General features: G+C 42.7%; 1 protein-coding gene and 1 long non-coding RNA gene across 2 annotated transcripts; one reads left to right on the top strand and one right to left on the bottom strand.

The window, feature by feature from the left end:
* Positions 1-1,225: 1,225 nt before the first annotated feature.
* LOC128773928 (uncharacterized) lies at positions 1,226-2,269 on the bottom strand. Its single transcript, XR_008418421.1, has 2 exons — positions 1,759-2,269; positions 1,226-1,576 (listed from the first exon to the last, which is right to left on the bottom strand). It is a non-coding gene; the product is annotated as an uncharacterized LOC128773928 (long non-coding RNA).
* A 2,939-nt stretch (positions 2,270-5,208) lies between these two features.
* DUSP21 (dual specificity phosphatase 21) lies at positions 5,209-6,050 on the top strand. Its single transcript, XM_019417344.2, has one exon. It carries the CDS (start codon positions 5,299-5,301, stop codon positions 5,863-5,865), a length of 567 nt encoding a protein of 188 aa, XP_019272889.2. The 5' UTR covers positions 5,209-5,298; the 3' UTR covers positions 5,866-6,050.
* The last annotated feature ends 18,765 nt before the right edge of the window (positions 6,051-24,815 follow it).

Raw genomic sequence — 24,815 nt, 5'->3', positions numbered from 1 at the left:
AGTGGTCATATCACCTTCCCTGCCACCAGCGCGGGGTGAGGGTTTTCATTGCTGTGCGTCTTCACCACCACGTGGTTTGGCCAGCATCACTCTCCCCCCACGTCCAACCCCAGCAGTGTAAGAGAGCACCCATTTCTCTGAATCTTATCACCGCCAAGTATTAGCAGTTTTTCATCTCTGTGAATTTTATAGGCCACAAAAGGAGATATCTGCTGGTGACATATACCTACTTTTTGATTCTTTTTTTCCCCCTAATTATAAAAAGAACACAAATTATTTTAGAAAACTTGAAGCATATAGACAAGCTAGGAAAGAATAATCCCCCACTCAAGTATAACACTAAGGAATATCTGATATTTATTGAATTCTTACTCTGTACCCAAGACTACTTTAGATAACTGATATTTCCATGCATAGAATTCATAAATGATATTTAATATACATATGATCCATATCTATGATGAATGCACATATGTATATATTACCCTTTGATGAAAAAGTCCCTACTTTAATAAACCGGATTTTTTTTCACCTAACAAACAAGTCACAATCATTTTCTCCTATTACCTGTCTTCTGGACTGGAAGGTGTTAAAGACTTCCATGTTCGTATCCATCGTATCCCCTTACCGTCCAGAAACCAAGGGCCAGACTGAGCCCAGAATCAAGTACTAGGGAGCTGCCTGGCTGCTGGCTGTGGACACTGGTGCAGTAGACTCAGCCACACTTGGAAATGGAATTAACATAGAACAACTCTCGGGGCGCCTAGGTGGTTCAGGCGGTTAAGCGACCAACTTCAGCTCAGGTCATGATCTCATGGTTCATGAGCTGGAGCCCCGTCTGTGCTGTCTGTGTGGAGCCCACAGCCCACTAGGGATTCTCTGTCTCCCTCTCTCTGCCCCTCCCCCTGCCCGTGCATGCTCATGCTCTCTGTATTTCAAAAATAAAGAAACATTTAAACACACACACACATGCACACACGTGCGCTCGCACACACACACACACATACACACTGTGCTCAGGACTCAGGGAGGCCAACTCCCACCTCCACCTTAGAGCCCTTAGGTTCCCCACCCCCTTCTGGTCTGCCTGGAAAACTCGTGTTCATCCTTCCAAGTCTATTCCAAAGATATTCTCACAAACTCCAAGTACCACCTGTTGGTTCGCAAGTGGCCCCCAAAAACGCAGGGCAAGGAGAGATCAAAGAAAGAGGCAGACCGCTCCAGATTAGTAGGTGGCAGTTTTAATAAACAAGGAAACTTACAAAGTTTATCTAGGGCAGCTACAAGATGAGTAGAGGTCCCCACCCACCCGCCAGAGTGTTAAAAGTTTATATAAAAGCCTTAACTGGGTACAGCCATATATACTGTCCAGATGGTCTCAACACCACATTACTATCTCAAGGCTATGTCCTTGGGGCATCTTCTAGTGCAGGGAAGGCGAGTGGAGTGCACATTCCAAGGATTCCAAAGACAGGGAAGGAGACGAGGAGCCTCTGATGGCCCAGGTCCAACTCATAGGTCAACCAGCAGTTATGTCCTCTTGATGATTTCTTCCAACACCGTGCAACACGTATTCCTTATTAATTACCAAGAGGAAAAGTTATCTTCAAACAACGTAGAAAGCTAGCTAATGTCACCTTAACCTAGGTGGTCAAAATTACCACCATCATTAATGGGACAAACGGCTATCCTATGCCCCCCACAGCGATGTACTGAGAATGGCACATTCTGGAAGCGTTCTTGGCAAAAGCATTTCACCTGAGTCGAATCTCAAAGGAACGATCGAACACATCCCAACTGAGAGCGGTTCTGCAAAACTGGCCTGGACTCTTCAACAATGTCAATGTCCGGAAAGGCCAAACCGAAGGCTCAGGAGCTGTTTCAAAGGAAAAGATGCCGAATTCAGCGTGTGATCCTTGATTCCATCCCGGATGAAGGGGGCAAAAAACGTTCCAAATGTTAATGTACACGTGTGAAATGTTCCAGGTAACATCATCGGGAGGATTGGTGAATTTTGCGTATAGATTATATATGAGATAATAATGTTCGGTCAATGTTAAGTTTCCCGAGTATGGTCATTGTATCGGTGGTTAGGTAGAGAATGTACTTGCTCTTAGGAGATACATGCTGTGCTGAACGTTAAAAGGCTAAATAAAGTGTTGCTATATCTGCAGCTAACAACCCATGGGTTCAGCAAAAAGAAACAAGGAAACAACTAAATATGTGTATTTGTGTATCTAAATAGAAAAAGGGAATGCGGTGGTGAAGTATTAACAACAGGGCAATTATAGGTGAAGGGTAAACGGCCCCTCATTGTTCTTGCAGCTTTTCTGTAGGTTTGAAATTTTTCAAGACAAAAACTTGGGCCGAATAAACGATAAGTAACTAAAAAAAAAAAAAAAAAAACAACCAATGAACAAAAAGCTTTGTTCCAGATCGTGTTTTCTGTGAAGCCTTTCATGACCTCCCCCTACAGCCCCCCATCCCCAAACACACACACAGAAAACAATGAATCACCCTCTCTTCTGGACTCTTTTATGACTATCTGTCTCTCTGACCAAACTATAAGCTCTTTGACATCTGGGCCTGTGTGTACGGTATTGAATCTACACAAGGTTAGAACTGTACCTGACACAGATTGGATGCTCAGCTGATACTTTTTTTTTTTTTTTTTTTTTTTGAGTTAATCAAGCTGGGTCTTGAGTCCTGGATAGGATTCAGTAAACAGACAGGAGCAAGAAAGGTTTCTCAAGAGAGGAATGGCATGAGGAAGGTAAGGAAGTAGGAATGTATATTTTCTATTTACCAAGAGCACTGGATTTGCTTGGTCAGAACTAAAGGATTATATGGGTGAAAATGTCTGCCACACAATACATTCTTAATAAAAATTTGGTGAACAGGGGCACCAGGATGGCTCAGTGGGTTAAGCATCAGACTCTTGATCTCGGCTCAGGTCATGATCTCTCAGTTTGTGAGTTCGAGTGCCACCTAAGGCTCTGCACTAATGGCGAGGAGCCTGCTTGGGGTTCTGTCTTTCTCTCTGCCCCTCCCATACACGTGCTCTCTCCCTTCCTCTCTCTCTCAAAATAAATGAATCAACTTAAAATATTTTTAAATAAATAAAAATACATTCTCTCTCTCTCTCTCCCTCTGCACCTCTCCCCTGCTCGTGCAATCTATAAATTAATTAATTAATTAATTTTTTAAAAATGAAAAAAAAAGGTGAATGAATGAGATTTGAAAGGCAGGCTTAGATCAGGTTGGAATGGGCCTTGACTACTGAATTGAGAAATCTGAGTGTTAACCAGTTCTTGATGTCCAGGGTCTTTTCCCAGTGGTAGGAAGAGGGTGTGCCCTTGGGAAACCCCTTATATATCTTCTTCCCTAAATAATAAGGAAAAGTGAGGGCCCCTGGCTGGCTCAGTGGGTGGAATGTGCAACTCTTGATCTCAGGGTTGTGAGTTTGAGCCCCACGTTGGGTATAAAGATTACTTAAAAATAAAATCTTAAAAAATAATACTAAGGAAAAGTAGAGGTAAGTGGGAGTCTGAAAGTCACCTGTTTCCAAACTCAGGAGGAGAAAACATCAACTCCTCACCCACCTAGGAAAAGCCCCATAGTGGAGTTTTAAGGCATCCAACATCCCTTAGACAAAAGGGCATCACAGAATATTAGTTGAAAGAATAAATAAATGATCTATTTAATATGAGTCATGCTTGTCTTTGAGAATAGTATATGAAATTATTTTGGTTAATTGTACTACATTTTTATATTTTTATTAAAAAAAATTTTTTTTAATGTTTATTCATTTTTGAGAGACAGAGAGAGAGCGCAAGCGGGGGTGGGGCAGAGAGAGGGAAACAGAATCCAAAGCAGGTTCCAGGCTCTGAGCTGTCAGCACAGAGCCTGACCTGGGGCTCGAACTCACAAACCACGAGATTATGACCCAAGGCAAAGTCTGATGCTTAACCGACTGAGCCACCCAGGGGCCCCAATTTTACTACATTTTTAAAGTGTAGGAAGCATACATACATTTATGAAATAACTAGACTCCAATACTCTTCAGGGGGTTCCACGTCACTCCATAGATGTACAATCTATGAGTCCATATCTTTTTTTTAAGTTTATTTTTATTTATTTTTGAGAGAAAGATAGAGAGCAAGCGGGGGAGCAGTAAAGAGAGGGAGAAAGAAGCCCAAGCACATTCCACACTGTCAGCGCAGAGCCCGATGCAGGGCTTGAACTCACAAACTGTGAGATCATGACCCGAGCCGAGATCAAGAGTCTGACGCCTAACCAACTGAGCCACCCAGGAGCCCCTATGATTCCATATCTTAAATGTGAGGCGAAACTGTCTCCAATAATTTTAGCCCAACTGAGCTATCTCCAATAGACAGTTTTCATGTGTCCTTAATATTTGTGTTCTGTTTTCTTCCAGATAGATTTGTGGAGACTGCCAATTTAAGCAATGCACAATAATCGGATTATGCCAATCAGGAGAAAGAAAAACGTGTTGTCCTTTGAGGTTATCATTCCCTCGACCCTTCACAAACAGGCTGGCATCTATTTCGTCCTTGCCTATAGCCACGGCACACCACAAAAATCTTAGCCGTGAGGAAATGCAAATCTCGGGTAGCATTTCAAGAATCTGTTTTTGTTATATGCTAACTCACTGGGATGTAAAGTAAAAAAAAAAATAAATTAAAAAACTAAAAAAATTAAGGAACCGAATTCTATGGCTAGGGTCTGCAAGCAAGGATCAGGGCAGCTCACCCAGCCAACCCCGTATCTCACTATACTTTTTACAGAGATTAGCGTATCACGTGAGCCAAAGGCTGTTCCCCAGCTTAAAATATGATATTGCTACTTTGTCGAAAAAGTCTAAGCCCGGTCCCTCAATGCTAATAAAATAGAAGCATTCATTGATATTGTGTTCGGTGCGAACCAACAGTTGAAGCATATACTGGATATCTTGTAATAGGACATTTTTAAACGTCCAGCAGATAAGAATTGGGGCTTTGGAAAATGAAGGGCTACGGACAGAGATAAAAAGAGATCTGGGGTTTCTCTGAAGACCGGGCTGGGTGGCCAAGTTGCCATCGCCATGGAAACCGGGAGGGGCGGGGCGGGCAGTAGGATTGTGACGTCCCCTGGGCGGGGAAGGCGTGGTGACCGGTGACTTGGTTTTCTGTACCCCCAGACCGTCGCCTGAGACATTCACAGCGTTGCTGCTACGTGAACTCGCCCGAGTTTGGCGCTCCGAACTTTCTCGGAGGGAGATCACCGCCCACCACCGTGATGACCTCTCCGTGTCCCCTCCCGGCTCCGGCTGTACGCCAGCCCACCGTCCATGGCCTCTCCCAAATAACCAGCAGCCTGTACATCAGCAACGGCGTGTCGGCCAACAACCAGGGCATGCTGTCCAGCAACCACATCACCACGGTCATCAACGTCTCGGCGGAAGTGGTCAACACCTTCTACGAGGACATCCAGTACGTCCAGGTGCCGGTGGCTGACGTCCCGAGCTCGCGCCTCTGCGACTTCTTTGACCCGATCGCTGACCACATCCACAGCGTCGAGATGAAGCAGGGCCGCACGCTGCTGCACTGCGCCGCGGGGGTGAGCCGCTCGGCCGCCCTCTGCCTGGCCTACCTCATGAAGTACCACGCCATGTCGCTGCTGGACGCCCACGCGTGGACCAAGTCGTGCCGCCCCATCATCAGGCCCAACAACGGCTTCTGGGAACAGCTCATCCACTACGAGTTCAAGCTGTTCAGCAAGAACACCGTCCACATGGTCAACTCCCCCGTGGGTGTGATCCCTGACATCTACGAGAAGGAAGTCCATGTGATGATGCAGATGTGAGCCGTCCTGGCCAGCTCCGGACACCTGCTGAGGAGGCAACGCCAACATTGAACCTGAACGTTGAACTTTGAGTTGGGACAGAGAACAAGCGGATACCGTTTAGAAGGGCAAGAAAAAGGATGGTGTTGGACTTTTTAGCTTAGGGAGCTTTTATCTTTAAAGAATAAAATTCATTGCATGCAACACGGTGACGATGTTTCTTATCCTGTGAGCCACGGCGTCATGGTCGACCCCGGCCCGGCCGGCGGGGGGGGGGGGGGGGGGGGGGGGGGGATGGGAAGGTGGTGCTCAGCTCGGATGGACCCGTATCCTGCGCCCTGCCCTAGGCTGAATAACCCAGGAGTGAGTCCCCCAGGATCCCACCTGGTTCCTTCCAACCCAAACTCAGAGCTTTAGACATCATGGCACCGCCTGGACTTCTCACAGTAAGTGCCAACTTCTTGTTAGAAGCCTTTACTGGGGTGCACCCTGGGAGCCCTGGGGGAGCCTGAAGCCACCCCTGCCCCCACCCTTGACCACAGTGGCCCAACTCTGCTTTTCTAGATTAGATTTGCGTAGAAAACAGGGTTTTAAAAGTATGTTTACTTTTGAGAGACTGAGTGTTGGGGGGGTGGAGGAGAGGGCGGGGGGGATGGGGGGGGATGCAGAAAGAGAGGGAGACACAGAACCTGAAGCAGGCTCCAGGCTCTGAGCTATCAGCACAGAGCCCAACATGGGGCTCGAACCCACGAACCGCGAGATCATGCCCTGAACCCAAGTCTGGCGCTTTAGCCGACTGAGCCATGCAGGTGCCCCTAAAATAGTTTTCAAAAAAGCCATTCCACTATATAAAATTGAAACGATTTTGATTGTGAGTTCTGTACTATATGCCAGGGTTTCAGGGTGCCCTTGACAACCTCCACCGGCCTTTGTGAAAAGGGACATCAAATCCCCTTCTCCGGAGCATGTTCTGAGAGAGAGAGAGAGAGAGAGAGCGAGAGCCTGATATCAGGCTTCAAGGGTCCCTCTCACGGGTCTTGACTTTGAAGGCTGGAGCTTCCAGCCTTGACTTCCAAGGCTGGAGCTGCCAGCCGTGTCACATCTGACACCTCTTCCTCTTGTGATCTGGGGCTCCTGAAAGCCTCTGTTTCCTCACCTGTCAAACGAGTGACACATGACTCTCACAAGATGGGTGTAGGGATTAGAGTCCTTAGCATTTTACCCAGCCCATGAATGGTTTAAAGCTTAGAGTAGAGGGCAGCTCTGGTTATTAATGATACTCTTTGGCCCTGCTGGCTGGGGGTCAGCCACATTCGTCCTCACAATGGCATTTCCCCTATCTGGGCAGAGCCACTTGGTTGTCTACCAAGTGCTTTTGAACAAAATCATCCTGTGTGTAACAACACATGATTTCAGGTTCTTTCTGACCCTCCCTCAGAGGAGGCCTGGAGTTAGAGCCCTTTCGGAGTTTTCATTGTCTCCTTGTGGTTCATCCTTCATGCAGGTGCAAACAAGAAACAAGCAGTACAATTCCAGCACCCACCCAGCCCCTGCCCACCCCCCTCCAAGGCCTCGTTTAGCATTGCTGACCATTAATTACAGCCAGTGTCCCAGCATCCCCTGAGATCCGTGGGGGACCTTGCCAAAGGGTCAAATGAGTGAGCCCCAGAGTAGGCCCTGGAATCCAGGATTGTACAAACTCCCCAGGAACCTGGCTCTGGCTTGGGAGCAGCTATTCTAACCCAGAAGATTTGAGACAAAATATATTTTGTCCCAGGTGGGAAATTTCTTTTAAAGTATTTTTATCAATTTTTTTTTAAGTTTATTCGTTTATTTTGAGAGAGAGAGAGAGAGAGAGAGAGAGAGCACGAGCAGGGGAGGGGCAGAGAGACGGAGAGACAGAATCCCAAACAGGCTCTGTACCAAGAGCTCAGAGCCCGATGTGGGTCTCGAACTCACGAACCGTGGGCTGAGATCAAGAGTCGGATGCTTAACCGACTGAGCCACGCAGGTGCCCCACTTTTAAAGCATTTTTAAAAAGATATTTATTTGGGCATATGTATATGTGTGTGTGTGTGTGTGTGTGTGTGTGTATCTTTTTTTTTTTAATACCTAAATTAACAGACTGTAAAATTAACTCCCTTTGGACATACAGTTCTGTAACTGTTAACACATACATGGATTCATGTAACCAGAGCCACAATCAGGCCACAGAGCAGCTCTGTGACTCCAAAACTCTCCCTCCCGCTTCCCCTTTGTAGTCAAACTCTGGCCCCACCCCACCCCTGGCAGACGCTGAGCTGTTCTCTGTCCCTGTCGACTTGCCTTTAACAGAATGTTACATAAGTGGAATCATACAGGATGTAACTTCTGGAGATGGGCTGCTTTCACTCAGCATGCCTTTGTGATTCACTCATGTTGTATTCTTTTGTGTAGATGTACCACAGTTTGTTTTATATTCACTCAGTGGAGGATATTCGGGTTGGCATTAGCTTTCTAGGGACTGCCACAACAAAATACCAAAACCTGGGTGGCCTAAAACAGCAGAAGTTAATTTTCTCACAGTTCTGGAGGCCGGAAGTCCTAAATTAAAGTCTCAGCAGGGCCATGATCCCCCTGAAACCTGTAAGGGAAAATCCTTCCTTGCCTCTTGCCACTTTCTGGTGGTTGCTGGCAATCTTTGCCATCCCATGGCTTGGAGATACATCAGTGTGGTCACACGGCAGTTTTCTTTAATGTGTCTTTGCATCCATCTTCCCTCTGGTGTCTGTGTCTAAATTTCCCTCTTCTTGTAAGGACACCAGTCATATTAGGGGATTCACTCCACTCCAGTATGATCGCATCCTTCAACTAATTATGTCTGCAATGACCCCGTTTCCAGATAAGGTCACATCCTGAGGTTCCAGGGGTTAGGATTTTAACATTTTTTTTTTGGGGGGGGGATACTATTCAGTTCATAACAGGGTAGTTTCCAGTTTCGGCAAGTATGCATAAAGTACTATAACACCCAGACACACACAGAAAAAGAAAAAAACTGTGGCGCCTGGAAAAAAAAGAATTGTAGCAAAGGTAGAATATGAGTTACAGTGAAAAATAATAACCACCATTTATTAGGAGGCTATTATATGTCAAGCACAGGACCACATCAGCGCTTTAAGGTTGTCACCGGCAACACACTGATGACAAAACAAAGGCTCCAAGAGGTTAAGGAATTTGCCTAAGAAAGCACACAGCCCAGGAGTGAAGCGATGTTCAGACTGGGCTCTGTTTTTCCATATTTCTGATTTATCTTTTGAGTTGTCAGGACTGGAATACAGAACAAGAATATTCAATTTTTCTTGTCAAATGTGTTACATATGTATTTTTTCCAGTTGATCGTGTGCCATGTGTTTATGGTGCTTATGTGTGACCCAAAAGTTGAAATTTGTATGTAGTTAAATTTGTGAGTCTTTTTTTTTTAATGTTTATTTATTCGTTATTTTTGAGAGAGAGAGAGCGCACAAGCAAGGGAGAGGCAAGGAGAGAGAGGGAGACAGAATCCAAAGCAGGCGCCAGGCTCCAAGCTGTCAGCACAGAGCCCAGCGCGGGGCTCGAACCCACAAACCCACCTACCGTGAGATCATTACCTGAGGTGAAATCGGATGCTTAACCGACTGAGCCACCCAGGCTCCCCATACCCTCATCTTCTTTAAACTTGAAGTCAGGTCTAGAGGCTTGATTAGGTTTGGGTTAAGTATTTTTTACTACAATACTTGGTTAAGGTGGTGACCACCAGATACCTGCCTTCAAAGCTAGTGAGTAACCTATGGGGTGATAACTTTCCCACCATGTGAATATCCTGTTTCTTTCATCCAATGGTATTAACATCCATTAAGGAGTCTTGCCTCAACCAAGTGTTACACTGGGGGACGTGTAACTCTTAAATCTATCCCAAACTAATTTTGGTATAAGTTGGAGTTATTTAATTTTTTAAAAATAATTGTGAGATATCATAAAATTGCCATTAATATTTGTGTCTACTTTTGTTCCTTCTGGCTTGTTACATTGTCTCTTTTCCTGTGCCAGTTTCACACTCCTTAAAATTGATACAGCTTTAGAACAGGCAGGAACATTTGGTAGGGCAATGACATCTCTCCCTAGCTCCGCCTTTATACTTCTTCAGAGGCTTTTCTGTTGTTGCTAGATTCTTTTTCTCTTCTGGATGAAGCATTTTAATAGTTGTGAAAGGTTTTTAACATTTTTCCATTAGGATTTTGATTGGAATTATTGTTTTCTTGTGTATTTAGCCAAGGTCGAATCAGAAAAACAGACACCACAATAGTTACTTTACCAGAGAATATCTACTATCATGAACTATGTAACCAGGTATCGGAGAATTGAAAAGGCAAAAATAGAACACACGTTGTATGTTTCTACATATATAAACATTTAAATAAAAGGTCATCTACTCAGAATGTCTGATATTTGATCAGTAAAGTATTAACCATATTCTGGAGTTTGTATATCTTAATTCCAAAGGCTCATAATGTTAGAAAATTGTAATGTGCACACACACACACACACACACACACACACACACACACACGCATGTGCACTCACATACCCACTCATTCAATTATTTGCAATTCAATTTTTTAAAACAGTTTTTTCTCGGGGCGCCTGGGTGGCTTGGTCGGTTGGGCGTCCGACTTCGGCTCAGGTCATGATCTCATGGGCCGAGAGTTCGAGCCCTGCATCGGGCTCTGTGCTGACAGCTCAGAGCCTGGAGCCTGTTTCAGATTCTGTGTCTCCCTCTCTCTCTGCCCCTCCCCTGCTCATGCTCTGTCTCTCTCTGTCTCAAAAATAAATAAACGTTAAAAAAAAAACCAGTTTTTTTCTGGGGCACCTGGGTGGCTCAGTCGGTTAAGGGTCCGACTTCAGCTCAGGTCATGATCACACAGTTATGGGTTTGAGCCCCACATCAGGCCCTGTGCTGACAGCTCAGAGCCTGGAGCCTGCTTTGGATTCTGTGTGTCCCTCTCTCTCTACCCCTACCCTACCTGCTCTCTGTCTCTCTCTCTCTCTCAAAAATACATACACATTTAAAAAAATTTTTTGAACAGTTTTTTCCTGCTAAAACATTTCACATCATATCTGTTAGGTTACCAATGAGACCTCTGTGACATCACATGATTACCTATTCTGATCTACACTGTTAAGGTAAAAAGATCAAGATATCCAGTAAGAGGGTGATGTTTACCTGTGGGTATTTGAGACCCCCATCTCCAGCTACATCAGTGTCTCCTCATACACTTTTCACTATTCCCCTATTAATGAGATATAGGCAGGTCGGGAGGTGACCTCTCAATCACCTTTTGGGAATGGCCTGATAAGGGGAGAAGAGGGAGTGAAAACATGAATTATATGGTAATCTTTTGGTGCCTGAGCCAGACTCCCAGATAGATCCTCCCCATCCAGAGAGACAGATCAAGGTCTCGGTCACATAGTTGCGTTCAGAAAGCATATTTAATAAGACATTCTGCAATAGGGCACAATAGTGTTGTATCTGGACTCACGATTGACCTCTTTCTTCAATAGCCTCTATGGTGAGGGAATAAAAGCGAGCAAAGGACTAAGTTAGAAAGCCTCTGTCATAATTGAACTCCGGAGGCTTCATGTTTAGGCAGGACTGAGGCCTGTGTTGGGGACCGCGAGAGTCTGCACTCATTTCTAGCTTTATTGCATGGTGGTCAAAGAACGTGGCCTGTGTAATTTTTGCTTTCCAGAATTGAGATTTTCTTATTAGCTGTCTCTTGAACAGTGAAGCATGCATTATCTACTGGTAGGCTTCCAAGTTTAAATGTTTTATCATATTTTCTTACTTAAAATGTTTTAATATTTGAGTAGGTAATGTGATTCTGCATTCAAATGGTAACATAAGGGGGGTGGCGCCTGGGTGCCTCAGTTGGTTAAGCAGCCAACTCTTGGTTTCAGCTCAGGTCATGATGTCGAGGTTCATGAGTTTGAGCCCCACATTGGGCTCTCTCTCTCTCTCTCTCTCGCTCAAAAACAAATATTTTTTTAAAAAAGTACATAAGAGCACATAGAGTGAAATCTCTCCTCACCTCTGTCCTCTAGCCAATCGCTTTCACCCCCCAGAGGCAGTCAAAATTATTAGTTTCCCTTCTATGTTCCTAAGATATTACTTTATGCATCTGTAAGGAATTACGTATGTACTTTATCTCGTTTTTCACCAAGGAGCAGCATACTTTACTCACCGTTCTCTATTTTGTCTCTTTTTGTGTAATAATATATGTTACAGATCATGCAATGTCAGTAAAAGAGAACACCCTCGTTCTTTTTGGAAATATCATAATTCACTGAACCCGGCCCCTACTGGTAGACATTTAGATTGCTGCCAAACTTTTGTTATTATAAATATTACTGTGATAAATGAACTTGTGGTGAAGTTTGTGTATGTAAATTATGTCATTAATGTGCAAATATATTCGTAGGGTATTACTAGAAATGGAAATAGGGGGTTTGTGTTCCGAGAAACCTAGTTTTCCACCTGTGTGTCTCCTTTACTACTCACACAACTACCACATTGTGACTACGTGTCGATTCTCTGTGAAACCGGGTGGACATCCTACAATTGAACCCAGTTCCAATGCCGTCTACCTAGAGATTGTGTCAGATCCCACAGGTTAAGGGCTCAGTCCCACAAGACTGCCCACCGCCAACCTCAAATGCCAGTCACAAGTGGTAGGTTCCCAGGTTACCCACAGCAGTTGTGGCTACAAATCGGAGGTTCCCATGACCCCCCTTCTGAGGTTCAATTAACTTGCTAGAGTGGCTTATTAAAGGACGTGATAAAGGAAGGATACAGATGAACAGCCAGACGAAGAGATATGTAGGACGAGGTCTAGAAGGGTCCCGAGCACAGAAGCTTCTCTGTCCCTATGGTGTTGGGGTTCGTGCTCCTCCCAGAATGTGAATGTGTTCACCCACCTGGAAGCTCCCTGAACCCCCTGCTATTGGGATTTTTATGGAGGCTTCCTCATGTAGGCATGATTGATCGTTAACTCTGTTTCCAGCCCTCTCCCTTCTGTGGAGAGGTGAGGGAGGTCAAGGCTGAAAATCACAAGCTTCTAATCATGGCTTGATCTTTCTGGTGGCCAGCCCCCATCCAGGACTCACCTACAGTCACCTCATTAGAACAAAAGATGGTCCTAGTGCTCTTACCACTTAGGAATTTACAAGGGTTTTAGGAGTCCTGTGCCAGGAAGGAGGAAGAGCAGAGAGCAATATATATTTTTTATGATCTCACAGGGTCTGATTTCACAATTTGAATTTTTTAAGTTTATTTATTTATTTTGAGAGACAGAGAGAGAGAGAGAGAGCACATGAGCAGGGGAGAGGGGCAGTGGGTCTTGATCCCAGGAACCGTGAGATCATGACCTGAGCTGATATCAGGAGTCAGACACTTAACCCACTGGGCCACCCAGGCGCCCCCACAATTTGAAATTTTGATAAACACTGCCAGGTTCATTCCAATGGATGTTACCAATAGCTAGCAACAATGTATGAAAGTGCCTATTTTCCCACAGAATCAACAGCATAGTGTATCTTTTGTATCTTTGCCATGCTGACCAGTGAAAATGGTATCTCAGATTGCTTGTAATTTGCTTGCCTCTTATGACTAAGTTTCCAGTGTCTTTTCATTCTTTTAAGAGCCACGTATATTTTTCTTTCCATGAAGTGACTGCTCCTATCAATATCTTATTACATTGCTAGTCTTGTTTTCTTATGGATTTGTAAGAACTTTATTAAAGCAATGAGGCATTTGTGAGTGATAAGAATTTCAGGTATTTTCTCCTGGTTTTTCATTTGTCTTTTGACTTTGCTTAGAAGGGATTTGCCAGAGAGATTATTTATATTTAGTCAAATTTATTGGTTCTTTTTTTTTTTTTTTTATGGATTTGGGTTCTGTGTCATCCTCAGAAAGGCTTTCCATACTCTAAGAGTATCCTAAAAATGTTTCCCATGGCTCTTCTAGTACTTTTAATAGTTTGAATTTTTTTCCCCAAGAGACACAGAGAGTGGCACAAGTGGAGGAGGGGCAGAGGGAGAGGGAGAGAGACAATCTTAAACAGGCTCCGCACTGACCTTGAGATCATGACCTGAGCCCAAATCAAGAGTCAGACATTTAACCGACTGAGCCACCCAGGCGCCCCTGTAGTTTCAATGTCAACATTTAAATATTTGATCCATCTGGAATACATCCTAGTAGAAAGTGTGAGGTATGGATCCAACATTACTTTTTTTTGGATTGTTACCATCATTCTCATCTATTCATATAATTTATAATATAAAAAATATATAACATCATATGTAGTTTATATATAATCCATAATGTATTATATATAGTCTTAATAGTATCCGTCCTCCTTAAATTCATATTTATTTTTGGATCTGCTCGATATATCTAATGGCTAAGAGATATGTTAGTCGTGTATTGCTTTTGTCTTTATGTCAATTTCTCCCTATATTTCTCTGATGGTTAATTTTATGTGTTAAGTTGGCCAGGCTATGGTGCACATTTGTTTGGTCAAACGCCAATCTAGATGTTGCTGTGAAGGTATTTGTGGATGTGATTAAAATTTATAGTCAGGTGACTTTTAGTAAAGCAGATTATTCCTCATTATGTGGGTGGGCCTCATCCAATCAGTTGAAGGCCTGAAGAGCAAAGACTGATGTTTCCCAAAGAAGAAGCAATTTCACCTCAGGACTGCAACATAGAAACTCTGCCTGAGTTTTCAGGCTGTTGGTCTGCCCTACAAGTCTTGGATCAAGGCTGCAACATCGACTCTTATCTGAGTTTCTAGCCTGTTGGCCTCCTCTACAGATCTACAAATCTCAGATTTTCAGGCCCCGACAATGACATGAGCCAATCCCTTAACTCTCTTTATCTCTCTTTCTTTAAATGTATATACATACATATATGTTACACACGATTGGTTTTATTTCCCTGGAGAACCCTCACTAATACAATTTCCACTAGTTTTTCTTTATGTACACAGTCCCTAACTTACAATGGTTTGACTTAGATAATTTTCTGCCTTTATGGTGGTGCAAAAGCTATACACATTCGGTAGAAACTGTACTTTGGATTTTGAATTTTGGTTTTTTCCTGGGCTAGCAATATGTGCTACGAAACTCTTTTATGATGCTGGGTCAGCTCCGGGTCAGCCACACGGTCACTAAGGTGAACAACTGATACACTTACAACCATTCTGCTTTTCACTTTCGATCCAGGATTCAACAAATTTCATGAGCCATTCAACCCTTTGTTACAAAATAGGCTCCGAGTACATAATTTGTCCCAACTGGAGGCTGATGTGTTTTGAGCCCCTTTAAGGTAGGCCAGGCTAAGCTAGGAGATTTGGGAGGTTACATGTATTAAATGCATTTTTGATTTACAATAATATTTTTAACTTTCAGTGGGTTTGTTGGGAAGGAATCCCATCATAAGCCAAGGAAGATCTGTCTATTTTGTATGTTCTGATATATCTGTATATTTGGATGGTATCTGATGGTCTGGCATTGAATGTCAACATGATGAGAATTTTACTTCTACCCTTTAACTAATATAAAATTACCTCTCTTGGCCGAATTAATGCTTTCTTTGATGCTCTAATATTGCCAACTCTTCCCCCCCCCCTTCTTTTGGTCTGCGTTTTCTAATGTCCTTGTCTGTTTTTTACTTTGTAACCTATCATGTTGTGTTTTAGTGGTAATTTTATACTAAAATTTCTTTTACTCAGCCAAGTCTTTTAACAGGGGATTTACATTTTTAAATTCTGAAATCTTTGGTTTTATGCCATTTTGTTCTGCGATTTATTTATTAACATTTCTCCATTTTCTTCATTTTCAGTTTCATTTTTTTTTTAGTTTTTTTTTTAACGTTTATTCATTTTTGAGAGAGAGAGAGAGACAGAGTGCGAGTGGGGGAGGGGCGGAGAGAGAGGGAGACACAGAATCCAAAGCAGGATCCAGGCTCTGAGCGGTCAGCACAGGGCCCGACGTGGGGCTCGAACCCACGAACTGTGAGATCATGACTTGAGCCGAAGTCAGACGCTTAACCGACTGAGCCACCCAGGCGCCCCGATTTTCAGTTTCATTTTTATCTTCTCCATTGCTTTAGAAAGGATTTTATTCTATTAGTTGAAAGCAGCTACCTGGAGAAAGGGGAAACTTGTACTTTTTACTATACCTTTCTGTTTCCTGAATTGATATAGTACGTATATTACCTGACACATACCTGTAGGTTTTTCAAAAGCTTTCTTTAACTTATTCTTATCTAATTGATGAGTCCAGAGTGAAATAATATATTTGGTTTTGAAATGGCGTATTTTGAATAATACTTTTTTTTTAAGTTTTATTTTTTTAGTGATCTCTATACCCAATGTGGGGCTCGAACTCACAACCCCGAGATTAAGAGTCACGTGCTCCTCCAACTGAGCCAGCCAGGCTCCCCTTGAATAACACTTTTGAGATATAAAATTTAGCACACTTTATTTTTACCTCATTCCCCATGCTAATCCATGAAAATGGTAACTTGGGTTTTAGCTTTATATACTTTTATTACTATTTTTAAAATTCAGTACCTTATTTGAGAGAAAAAATATTGAGATTCAGATTTAGTTTTTTGTTTTTGGGTCTTTTTTTTTAGTATAATTCATTGTCAAGTTAGCTAACATACAGCATGTACAGGGTGCTCTTGGTGTCGGGGGTTGATTCCCATGATTCATCACTTCCATACAACACTCAGTGCTCATCCCAACAAGCACCCTCCTCAATGCCCATCACCCATTTCCCCTCTCCCCCACCCCTCCCATCAACCCTCAGTTTGTTATCTGTGTTTAAGAGTCACTTATGGGTTTGCCTCCCTCTTTGTTTATAACCATTTTTTCCCCTTCCCTTCCTCCATGGTCTTCTGTTGAGTTTCTCAAGTTCCACCTATGAGTGAAGACATATGATATCGGTCTTTCTCTGACTGACTTATTTCACTTAGCATAACACCCTCCAGTTCCATCCACATTGCTGCAAATGGCAGGATTTCATTCTTTCTCATTGCCAAGTAGTATTCCATTGTATATATAAACCACATCTTTATCTGTTCATCAGCTGATGGACATCTGGCTCTTTCCATGATTTGGCTATCGTTGAAAGTGCTGCTATAAACATTGGGGGTACATGTGCCCCTATGAATCAGAACTCCTGTAGCCTTTGGATAAATTCCTAGTAGTTGTAGGGTAGTTCTATTTTTAATTTTTTGAAGAACCTCCACACTGTTTTCCAGAGCAGCTGCACCAGTTTGCATTCCCACCAACAGTGCAAAAGGGTTCCTCTTTCTTCTGCCATCCTCACCAACATCTGTTGTTTCCTGAGTTGTTCATTTTAGCCATTCTGACCGGTGTGAGGTGGTATCTCATTGTGGTTTTGATTTGTATTTGCCTGATGATGAGTGATGTTGAGCATCTTTTCATGTGTCTGTTGGCCATTTGGATGTCTTCTTTGGAAAAGTGTCCATTCGTGTCTTCTGCCCATTTCTTCCCTGGATTCTTTGTTCTTTGGGTGTTGCGTTTGGTAAGTTCTTCATAGATTTTGAATACTAACTATTTATCTGATATGTCATTTGCAAATATCTTCTCCTATTCTGTCGGTTGCCTTTTAGTTTTGTTAATAAAACCAAAGCGGGAGGCATCACAATCCTGGACTTTAGTCTCTACTACAAAGCTGTGATCATCAAGACAGTATGGTATTGGCACAAAAACAGACACAAAGACCAATGGAATAGAATAGAGAACCCAGAATTGGACCCATAAATGTATGGCCAACGAATCATTGACAAAGCAGGAAAGAGTATCCCGTGGAAAAAAGACAGTATCTTTAGCAAAAGGTGCTGGGAGAACTGGACAGCAACATGCAGCAGAATGAAACTGGACCACTTTCTTACACCAATAAACTCAAAATGGATGAAAGGTCAGATTTAGTTTTATAATTAGATGTGGTGCAATTATTTAGATGCCCTTCTATTTTGGCATAATGCTCCCCTCCATGACCTTTCCGTTCTTGAGCTTCCCCCCCCCCCCCATTTCTTGGTTGGTTGAAAAATGCCACAAACCAATCCTTTCAAGAATGTCATATATTTTATTATGCCTTAAATAGCAGAGAGTGTTTTTCTGAAATCTCTTTTAAGTTTATTTTTTATTTTTCATTCATTCATTTATTTTTAAGTAAGCTCCATGCTGGGCTTGAGATCGACTTGAGATCAGGGCCTGAGATCAAGAGTCGGATGCTTAACTGACTGAGCCACCCAAGTGCCCCTTTCTGAGATCTTTACTGAAAGATGACTCAGGGGCTCCTGAGTGGCTCAGTCGGTTAAGCGTCCGACTCTTAGTTTCACTCACGTCATGATCTCACTGCTTCGTGAGTTAAAGCCCTGCATTGGGCTCTGTGCTGACAGTGTGAGGCCTGCTTCGGATTCTCTCTCTTTCTCTCTCTCTCTCTCTCTCTTTCAGCCCCTCCCCCACTCATGCTGTCTCTCTTAAAATAAATAGATAAGCTAAAAAAAAAAAGATGACTCATATATATTACATTTTGGGGTCACCAATTTTTCTCTCTAAAACTGTCAGGCAGACATTTGTTTTTATCTGGGCAATCTGATTTCATTTTTTGGGCCTCAACAATTACAGATACCTTAATATCGTAGCTTACTTATTATTTTTTATATTAACCCATTTTGCCATAATGTGTCCAGCTGTGTGTCCCCTTTCATTGTTTCCATCTCTGTCTGTTTATACTCCATTCAATTTCTTCACATCAGCTTTGTTCTTAACACCAAATTTACTTTTCTGTTGGATGAATTTTCCTTTTTACTGTCTCCAGTGTGTACTTTAATTTTTTTTCTGCTTTCATCGGCCACTTGCTCATTTTTCTTCCCCTGTCTGTCTTTCCATCACAACCTGTTGGATTTTCATCTCAGTCCTGCCTCTTCATTCCTTCTGTTTCTTTTTTTTTTCTCTACAGAAGCTTTAAGAATATCAACAGGTTTTGGGGCACCTGGGTGACTCAGTCGGTTAAGCGTCTGACTCTTGGTTTCGGCTCGGGTCATGATCTCATGGTTCGTGAGTTTGAACCCTGTGTTGGGCTCTGCGCTGACAGTTTGGAGCCTGCTTGGGTTTCTGTCTCTCCCTCTCTCTCTGCCCCTCTCCCACGTGCACTCTCTCTGTCTCAAAACTAAATAAGATTTAAAAAAAATTGTCAACAGGTTTCTGAAATTTCCTTTTGGATTATAGTGAAGAAGAGTCCTCATTTCCTCTGATTTTCTCTGATTTTTCTAGATGTCATGCTCTTCTCATAGCTCCGTGCTGATTATTCTCCTTGCTCTCAAATAAAACAAAGTTTTCTGTGGGCTCTGCATCTGCTTACAGGCAATTGAGCTGGTTACCCTCGGATCCACCATCTGTTTATGGGAGTAGTGATGAAATCTCCATCTCCCGTCTTTTGCTGGAGAGCACGCTAATGTCCACATAGTGTAACTTCACCTTTTGTACCTCTAATTTACGATCAAAAATTAAGAATTTCAAGATGGTAACAGCGGAGCATGAAACCAAGTGCAAGGCCCTTCTTATGGGGCCCCGTGCGCCTGCTCAGGTCGCACTCCCAAGAAGCTGGCCATGGTTATGAGGACCGCACTTCCTTAAATGTAAGTCTCCTCCCTTTTCCTCCCAATCTCTATCTGGTTTCCTGCCCCCTGGTTTTATCTTTCTGCCTACATAAATAGGAAATAGAGGAGTCTAGAGGATATGGAGTGGAGGTGGGTGTAGGGATCAGTATTCTGGTGAGCAACCTTCAAGGATAGAGAAACTGTCATCTCTTATTGGTTTATGCACCAAGTCTGTGAGTGGGGAGACAGATGATGGTGGGTCATCAGGGGATAGAGTGTGGGCCTTAAAGAAGTGGCTTTCCTACCTTTTTCAGTCAACGTCTTTGAGGAAATGAAGCCAAGGTAAACCATGATTGTGATTTTCTTAATCCAGCCATTTAGGACCATCTATCTCATAATTAACATCAATTTTACCCAGATCCACGTCTTAGATTACCTGTCAGTTTTAGTCTTTGATATCCTGAAGTCCTGTCTTTTTTTTTTTTAATGTGAATTCAGGGGATTTTTGTGAGAAGTTAGGACAGGATGCACTTGGGAACAAAGAGCAATGTATAATACATCATTTTTAACTGGAAGTCCCATGGAATCAATTAATTAGGCCAGAGGTTGGCAAACTTTTCCTATAGAGGACCAGATAGTAAGTATTTTAGATTTTGCAGGTCAAGAGGCAAGATCACAGATATAATGTAGCTACTTCTATAGCCAGAGGAAAAATAAATCTCCACGAATATTTTATGGATGAAATTAAAAATCTAATAGTGATAATTGAGTAGGTTTTGGCAATATAGGTCTACTACTGAGAAAAATGGGATTCTTTGTTTTTGGAATACATTTTGCTTAAGATTCAAAATTACTACCTTCTATCAAATTAGTTTGCAAATATCCGTGTGCATATGATTTTAACAGAGCATGTTCATTGCATGGAAGGCACTTATATAATTCTATTAGATTTTTCTCTTGATATTTGCCTTTTTGTATGTCATTACACTGCCACTTAATCACTTCCAAGTGGGATGGTTAGGTAGAAGCTACTCAATTGTACAGTTAAATGAATTTTGCAATACAGAAATCTCCTTTGCACTTGCATTGAGGTCTGAAGAAGGTCACTTAAAACTGTAGTTTGAACTCAGAAAATACATATGCTGCAAATTTGTATAGGAATAGATAATTTGCTTCTTAGTTTAAGTTTTGATAGCATGGAAATATAGAAAGTGGCTTGACGTTACCTGTAACTTAGGCAATGTTGGTCGTCATCAAAGTGACTTCACTGTTGTTAGCTTCGTGTATAAGTGTTGTTTTACCTTGGAATTGGTGAAGTTCATTGGGACAGATTATCAAGCTTCCAGCAAAAGCTAACTTCCAAAGCCATTCATAGTTTGATAATAGTGGTTGGAGGCTGTTCTCCTCGTTGAAAAACTTTCAATTTTGGACTTGAGCTCAAGAGAATCACAATAGAACTTTGCCACTGCTAAGACATTCAACTGCTATGTGGTAGGGCAAGTCAGGACATTCAGTTTTTACTTCTTTCTTTTTCTTTTAGATGTTTTATTTTAATTGCTAAATTTTAAGTAGGCTCCATGCCCAACATGGAGCTTGAACTCACAGTCCTGAGATCAAGAGTCACATGCTCCATCGACTGAGCCAGCCAGGTACCCCTCAGTTTTTACTTATGATAAAACGTCATGGAACTGATGATGGTTAAGTCCATGAATGTGAATGAAGTTACCATGGACACTACTGGTTAAATAACACATGGGTGCCTCAGTCAGTTAAGTGTCTGACTCTTGGTTTCAGCTCAGGTCATGATCTCATGGTTTGTGAGTTCAAGCCCTGCACTGGGGCTCCGTGCTGTCAGTGCAGAGCCTGCTTGGGATTCTCTCTCTCTCGCTGGTCCTCCCCTGTTTGTACTCTCTCTCTCTCTCAAAATAAATAAATAAACTTAAAAAAAAATAACACATGATAAATTCAAATATTATCACAAAGTCATTACTGATGAACAATACAATGAGTGGGGGCACCTGGGTGGCTCAGTCGGTTAAGCGTCCAACTCTTGATTTTGGCTTAGGTCATGATCCCATGGTTAGTGAGTTCAAGCCCCGCACTGTTAGCCTGCTTGGGATTCTCGTTCCCTCTCTCTCTGCCCCTCCCCACCTCAAAATAAGTAAATAAACTTAAAAAAAAAAAAAAAAAGAATACGAGTGGCACAGGGTCTAAACACCTTGCATTTTCACAAACTTTGCAATTTGTTCAAATAAGCGTTTCTCTGCTTCACACGTCTTTTTACTACCGCCGATCGTAACACATCTTAGCAGGTTCCACTTCATGTTGTACCGCATCAGTGCTTTCCAGCTTCTTTGAAAGCTGAGGCCAATTCTTCAGTCACTTCCACCAAGGCATTGACTCCTCCAATAAACAACGACGGAGTAGTATCAGGATTCTCCGTTAACTCAAGAAGAGCCGAGGAAACCTACTCCGGTAATTACCTTGTTTCTTAGTTGACTGTCGATGTTGCTCCCCCTGTCCTCAACAATTCAAGCGCCTGTTCTAGCTGAAAGGTTAATAGCCTTACCTGTATTTTCTGTGGACACATTACTTTGGCTGGTGCCATCGAATACAATTCAATTAAGTAGCTTTCCTTGTTTGGCTAAGAAATGAGCCACTCAGAAAATGACTCTGGTTGCAGTCTCATTTTCATGTTTTACTTTGGTGAAGGAAATCTGCTGGGATGAAATAGTGTTTTAAATACTCTTAATTGTTCGTACTGTTGCTTTCCTATCGATTGGGAATATCGTGGTGGGTGTAGCCTCGTAATGTCGACATATATGACAAATATTTTGCCGCCAAATGTGTAACCAAATCATCCACACGCCACTGTGCCTTTAAGGCGTGATAGTTGAAGTCTATTTTTCTCTTTTTTCTTGCTTCGGCATGATAGACATGTATCGGTCATAAAAAAATGTGATGGTGTCATACGCGTGGCACTTGAAGAACCGCCAAGCTATGACAGCAGCACTGTGATTCGTAGGGCACTAAGCAGCAGTGGGAAGTGATGAGACTACCACATACATTGTCTGTTGCACCTATCCAACTCTGTGTTTTTGTGAAAGTAGCCACAGATAGTACATAAATGAGTGAGCATGACTGTGTCCTAATAAAACTTTATTTATGGACATCCAAATTTGGATTGCATATAATTTTAACGTATGATGAAATGGCCATAAAGGCGGCAGGCTGGTTTTGGCCTGTGGGTTCTAGTTTTCTGACCCCTGGTCTAGCAAAAGGGCTAGACCAGTTGGTTAGCCAACAGTCGTCGAGGTTTGTGGCAGCTGCTGAGCCCAGGTGAAAGGAAATCTTATGTTTCTTTATTTTTTTTAACGTTTATTTATTTTTGAGACAGAGAGAGAGAGAGAGAACATAGGGGAGGGACAGAGGGAGAGGGTGGACAGAGGATCTGAAGGGGGCTCTGAGCTGGGACTCAAACCTCTGAACCGTGGGATCATGACCTGAGCCAAAGGCGGCCGCTTAACCAACTAAGCCACCCAGGCACCCCAGAGATCTTCTGTTTAACGCACAGCATTAACACCAATAGCAAAGCTACAGTTACTGTTTCTGTGCCCAAAGTAACTATAACCATTGGTGTGATTCTTTAGTATGCCCTTTTGAATTTTCCAACTTCAACTCCCAGCTCTTTCCTTACCTTTTTGGTCATAGCCATACTCCACTTCTTGAATAGATCAGAACTCTCATGTGCTTTTGCAGATATATTGCTGCCTCTGCCTAGAACACACACACCCCTACACTACCCTCTAGTTCCTGTTAATCCATCTGGTATTTTCTAGGAGCTTTCTCTGGTCCTTCTAAGCTGATAAAGATGCCTCTCCTATGAACATCCACAGAAATTTGGGCAAAGCTTATAGCACTCATCATTTTGGGTATTAGGAGACTCTGGATCTTATTTAATAGTATAGAATTTATTTATACAACTCTCTGAGTAAGGACTCAGGACAGGGACCATGCCAATTTGGGAAGTTTTTGGACATTATTTCTTTGCATACTTTTTGGGCCCCAACCTTTTTCTCTGCTCCTTCTGGGACTCTGATGACACAAACGCTAGATCTTTTTTTTATGGTCCCACAGATCCTTGAGGCTTTCTTATTTTTTTTCAGTGTATTTTCTCTCTGTTGTTCGGACTGGGTAATTTCTATTGTTCTGTCTTGAAGTTCACTGATGCTTTTCTTTATTCCTTCCATTCTGATGTTGAGCCCATATGTTGGGTTTTTAATTTTGGTTACTGTATTTTTCAGTTCTAAAATTTCCATTTGGTTCTTCTTTGTATCTCCTATTTCTTTGCTGAAACTTCCTATTCTCTGCTGTAACTTTCCGGTTTTTCATTTGTTTCAAATGGGTTCATAATTGCTCACTGAAACATTTTCATGATGGTTGCTTTCAAGTTCTTGTCAGAGGGGCACTTGGTTGGCTCAGTCCGTTGAGCATCTGACTCTTGATTTCAGCTCAGGTCGTGATCTCACAATTCATGAGTTCGAGCTCCGTGTTGGGCTCTGCACTGACAGTGTGGAGCCTGCTTGGGGTTCTCTGTCTCCCTCTCTCTCTGCCCCTCCCCTACTTGTGCTCACGTGATTGTGTGCCCTCTTTCTCTCAAAAAGAACTATTAAAAAAAAAATTAAAACCCTTGTCAGATAATTGGAACATCTGATTCACCCCAGCGTTCACATCTGTTGATTGTATTTTCTAACTATTATTTTTTTATTTTTATTTTTTTAAATTTTATTTATTTTTGAGAGAGAGACAGAGTGCAAGCAGGGAGGGGCAGAGAGAGAGGGAGACACAGAATCCGAAGCGGGCTCCAGGCTCGGAGCTGTCCTCACAGAGCCCCCCGCGGGGCTCGAGATCATGACCTGAGCGGAAGTCGGACGCTTAACCAACTGAGCCATCCAGGCGCCCTGGTATGGATTTTTGATTGAAACTTGGACATCTTGGGGATTAGGCGGCTCCGGATCTTATCCAAATCTTCTGTTTTAGCAGGCCTCTTCTGGCATCACTCTGGTGGGGTAAGGGAAAGCACTGCCTTATTACTATCAGGTAGGGGTGAAAGAAGTCCGGGTTCCCCGCTCAGCCTTGGCTGACTGGTGGAGGGGGAAGATCTTGTTACTTCTAGATATGAATGGGAGTTCTGACACCCCCATTGGGCCTGCATTGATACCACCTTGGCTGGGAGGTATGGGAGTGCCTCATTAGT

This window comes from Panthera pardus, unplaced genomic scaffold (assembly GCF_024362965.1).
Source record: "Panthera pardus isolate Hobbes unplaced genomic scaffold, ASM2436296v1 HiC_scaffold_27, whole genome shotgun sequence".
Lineage (NCBI taxonomy): Eukaryota > Metazoa > Chordata > Mammalia > Carnivora > Felidae > Panthera > Panthera pardus.
The sequence above is the reverse complement of the archived record's forward strand: the minus strand, read 5'-3'. Positions and strand labels throughout refer to the sequence as shown.

What these genes read in the sequence shown, in the direction of transcription:
- DUSP21 (XM_019417344.2), top strand. Translation starts at nt 5,299, where the DNA reads ATGACCTCTCCGTGTCCCCTCCCGGCTCCGGCTGTACGCCAGCCCACC.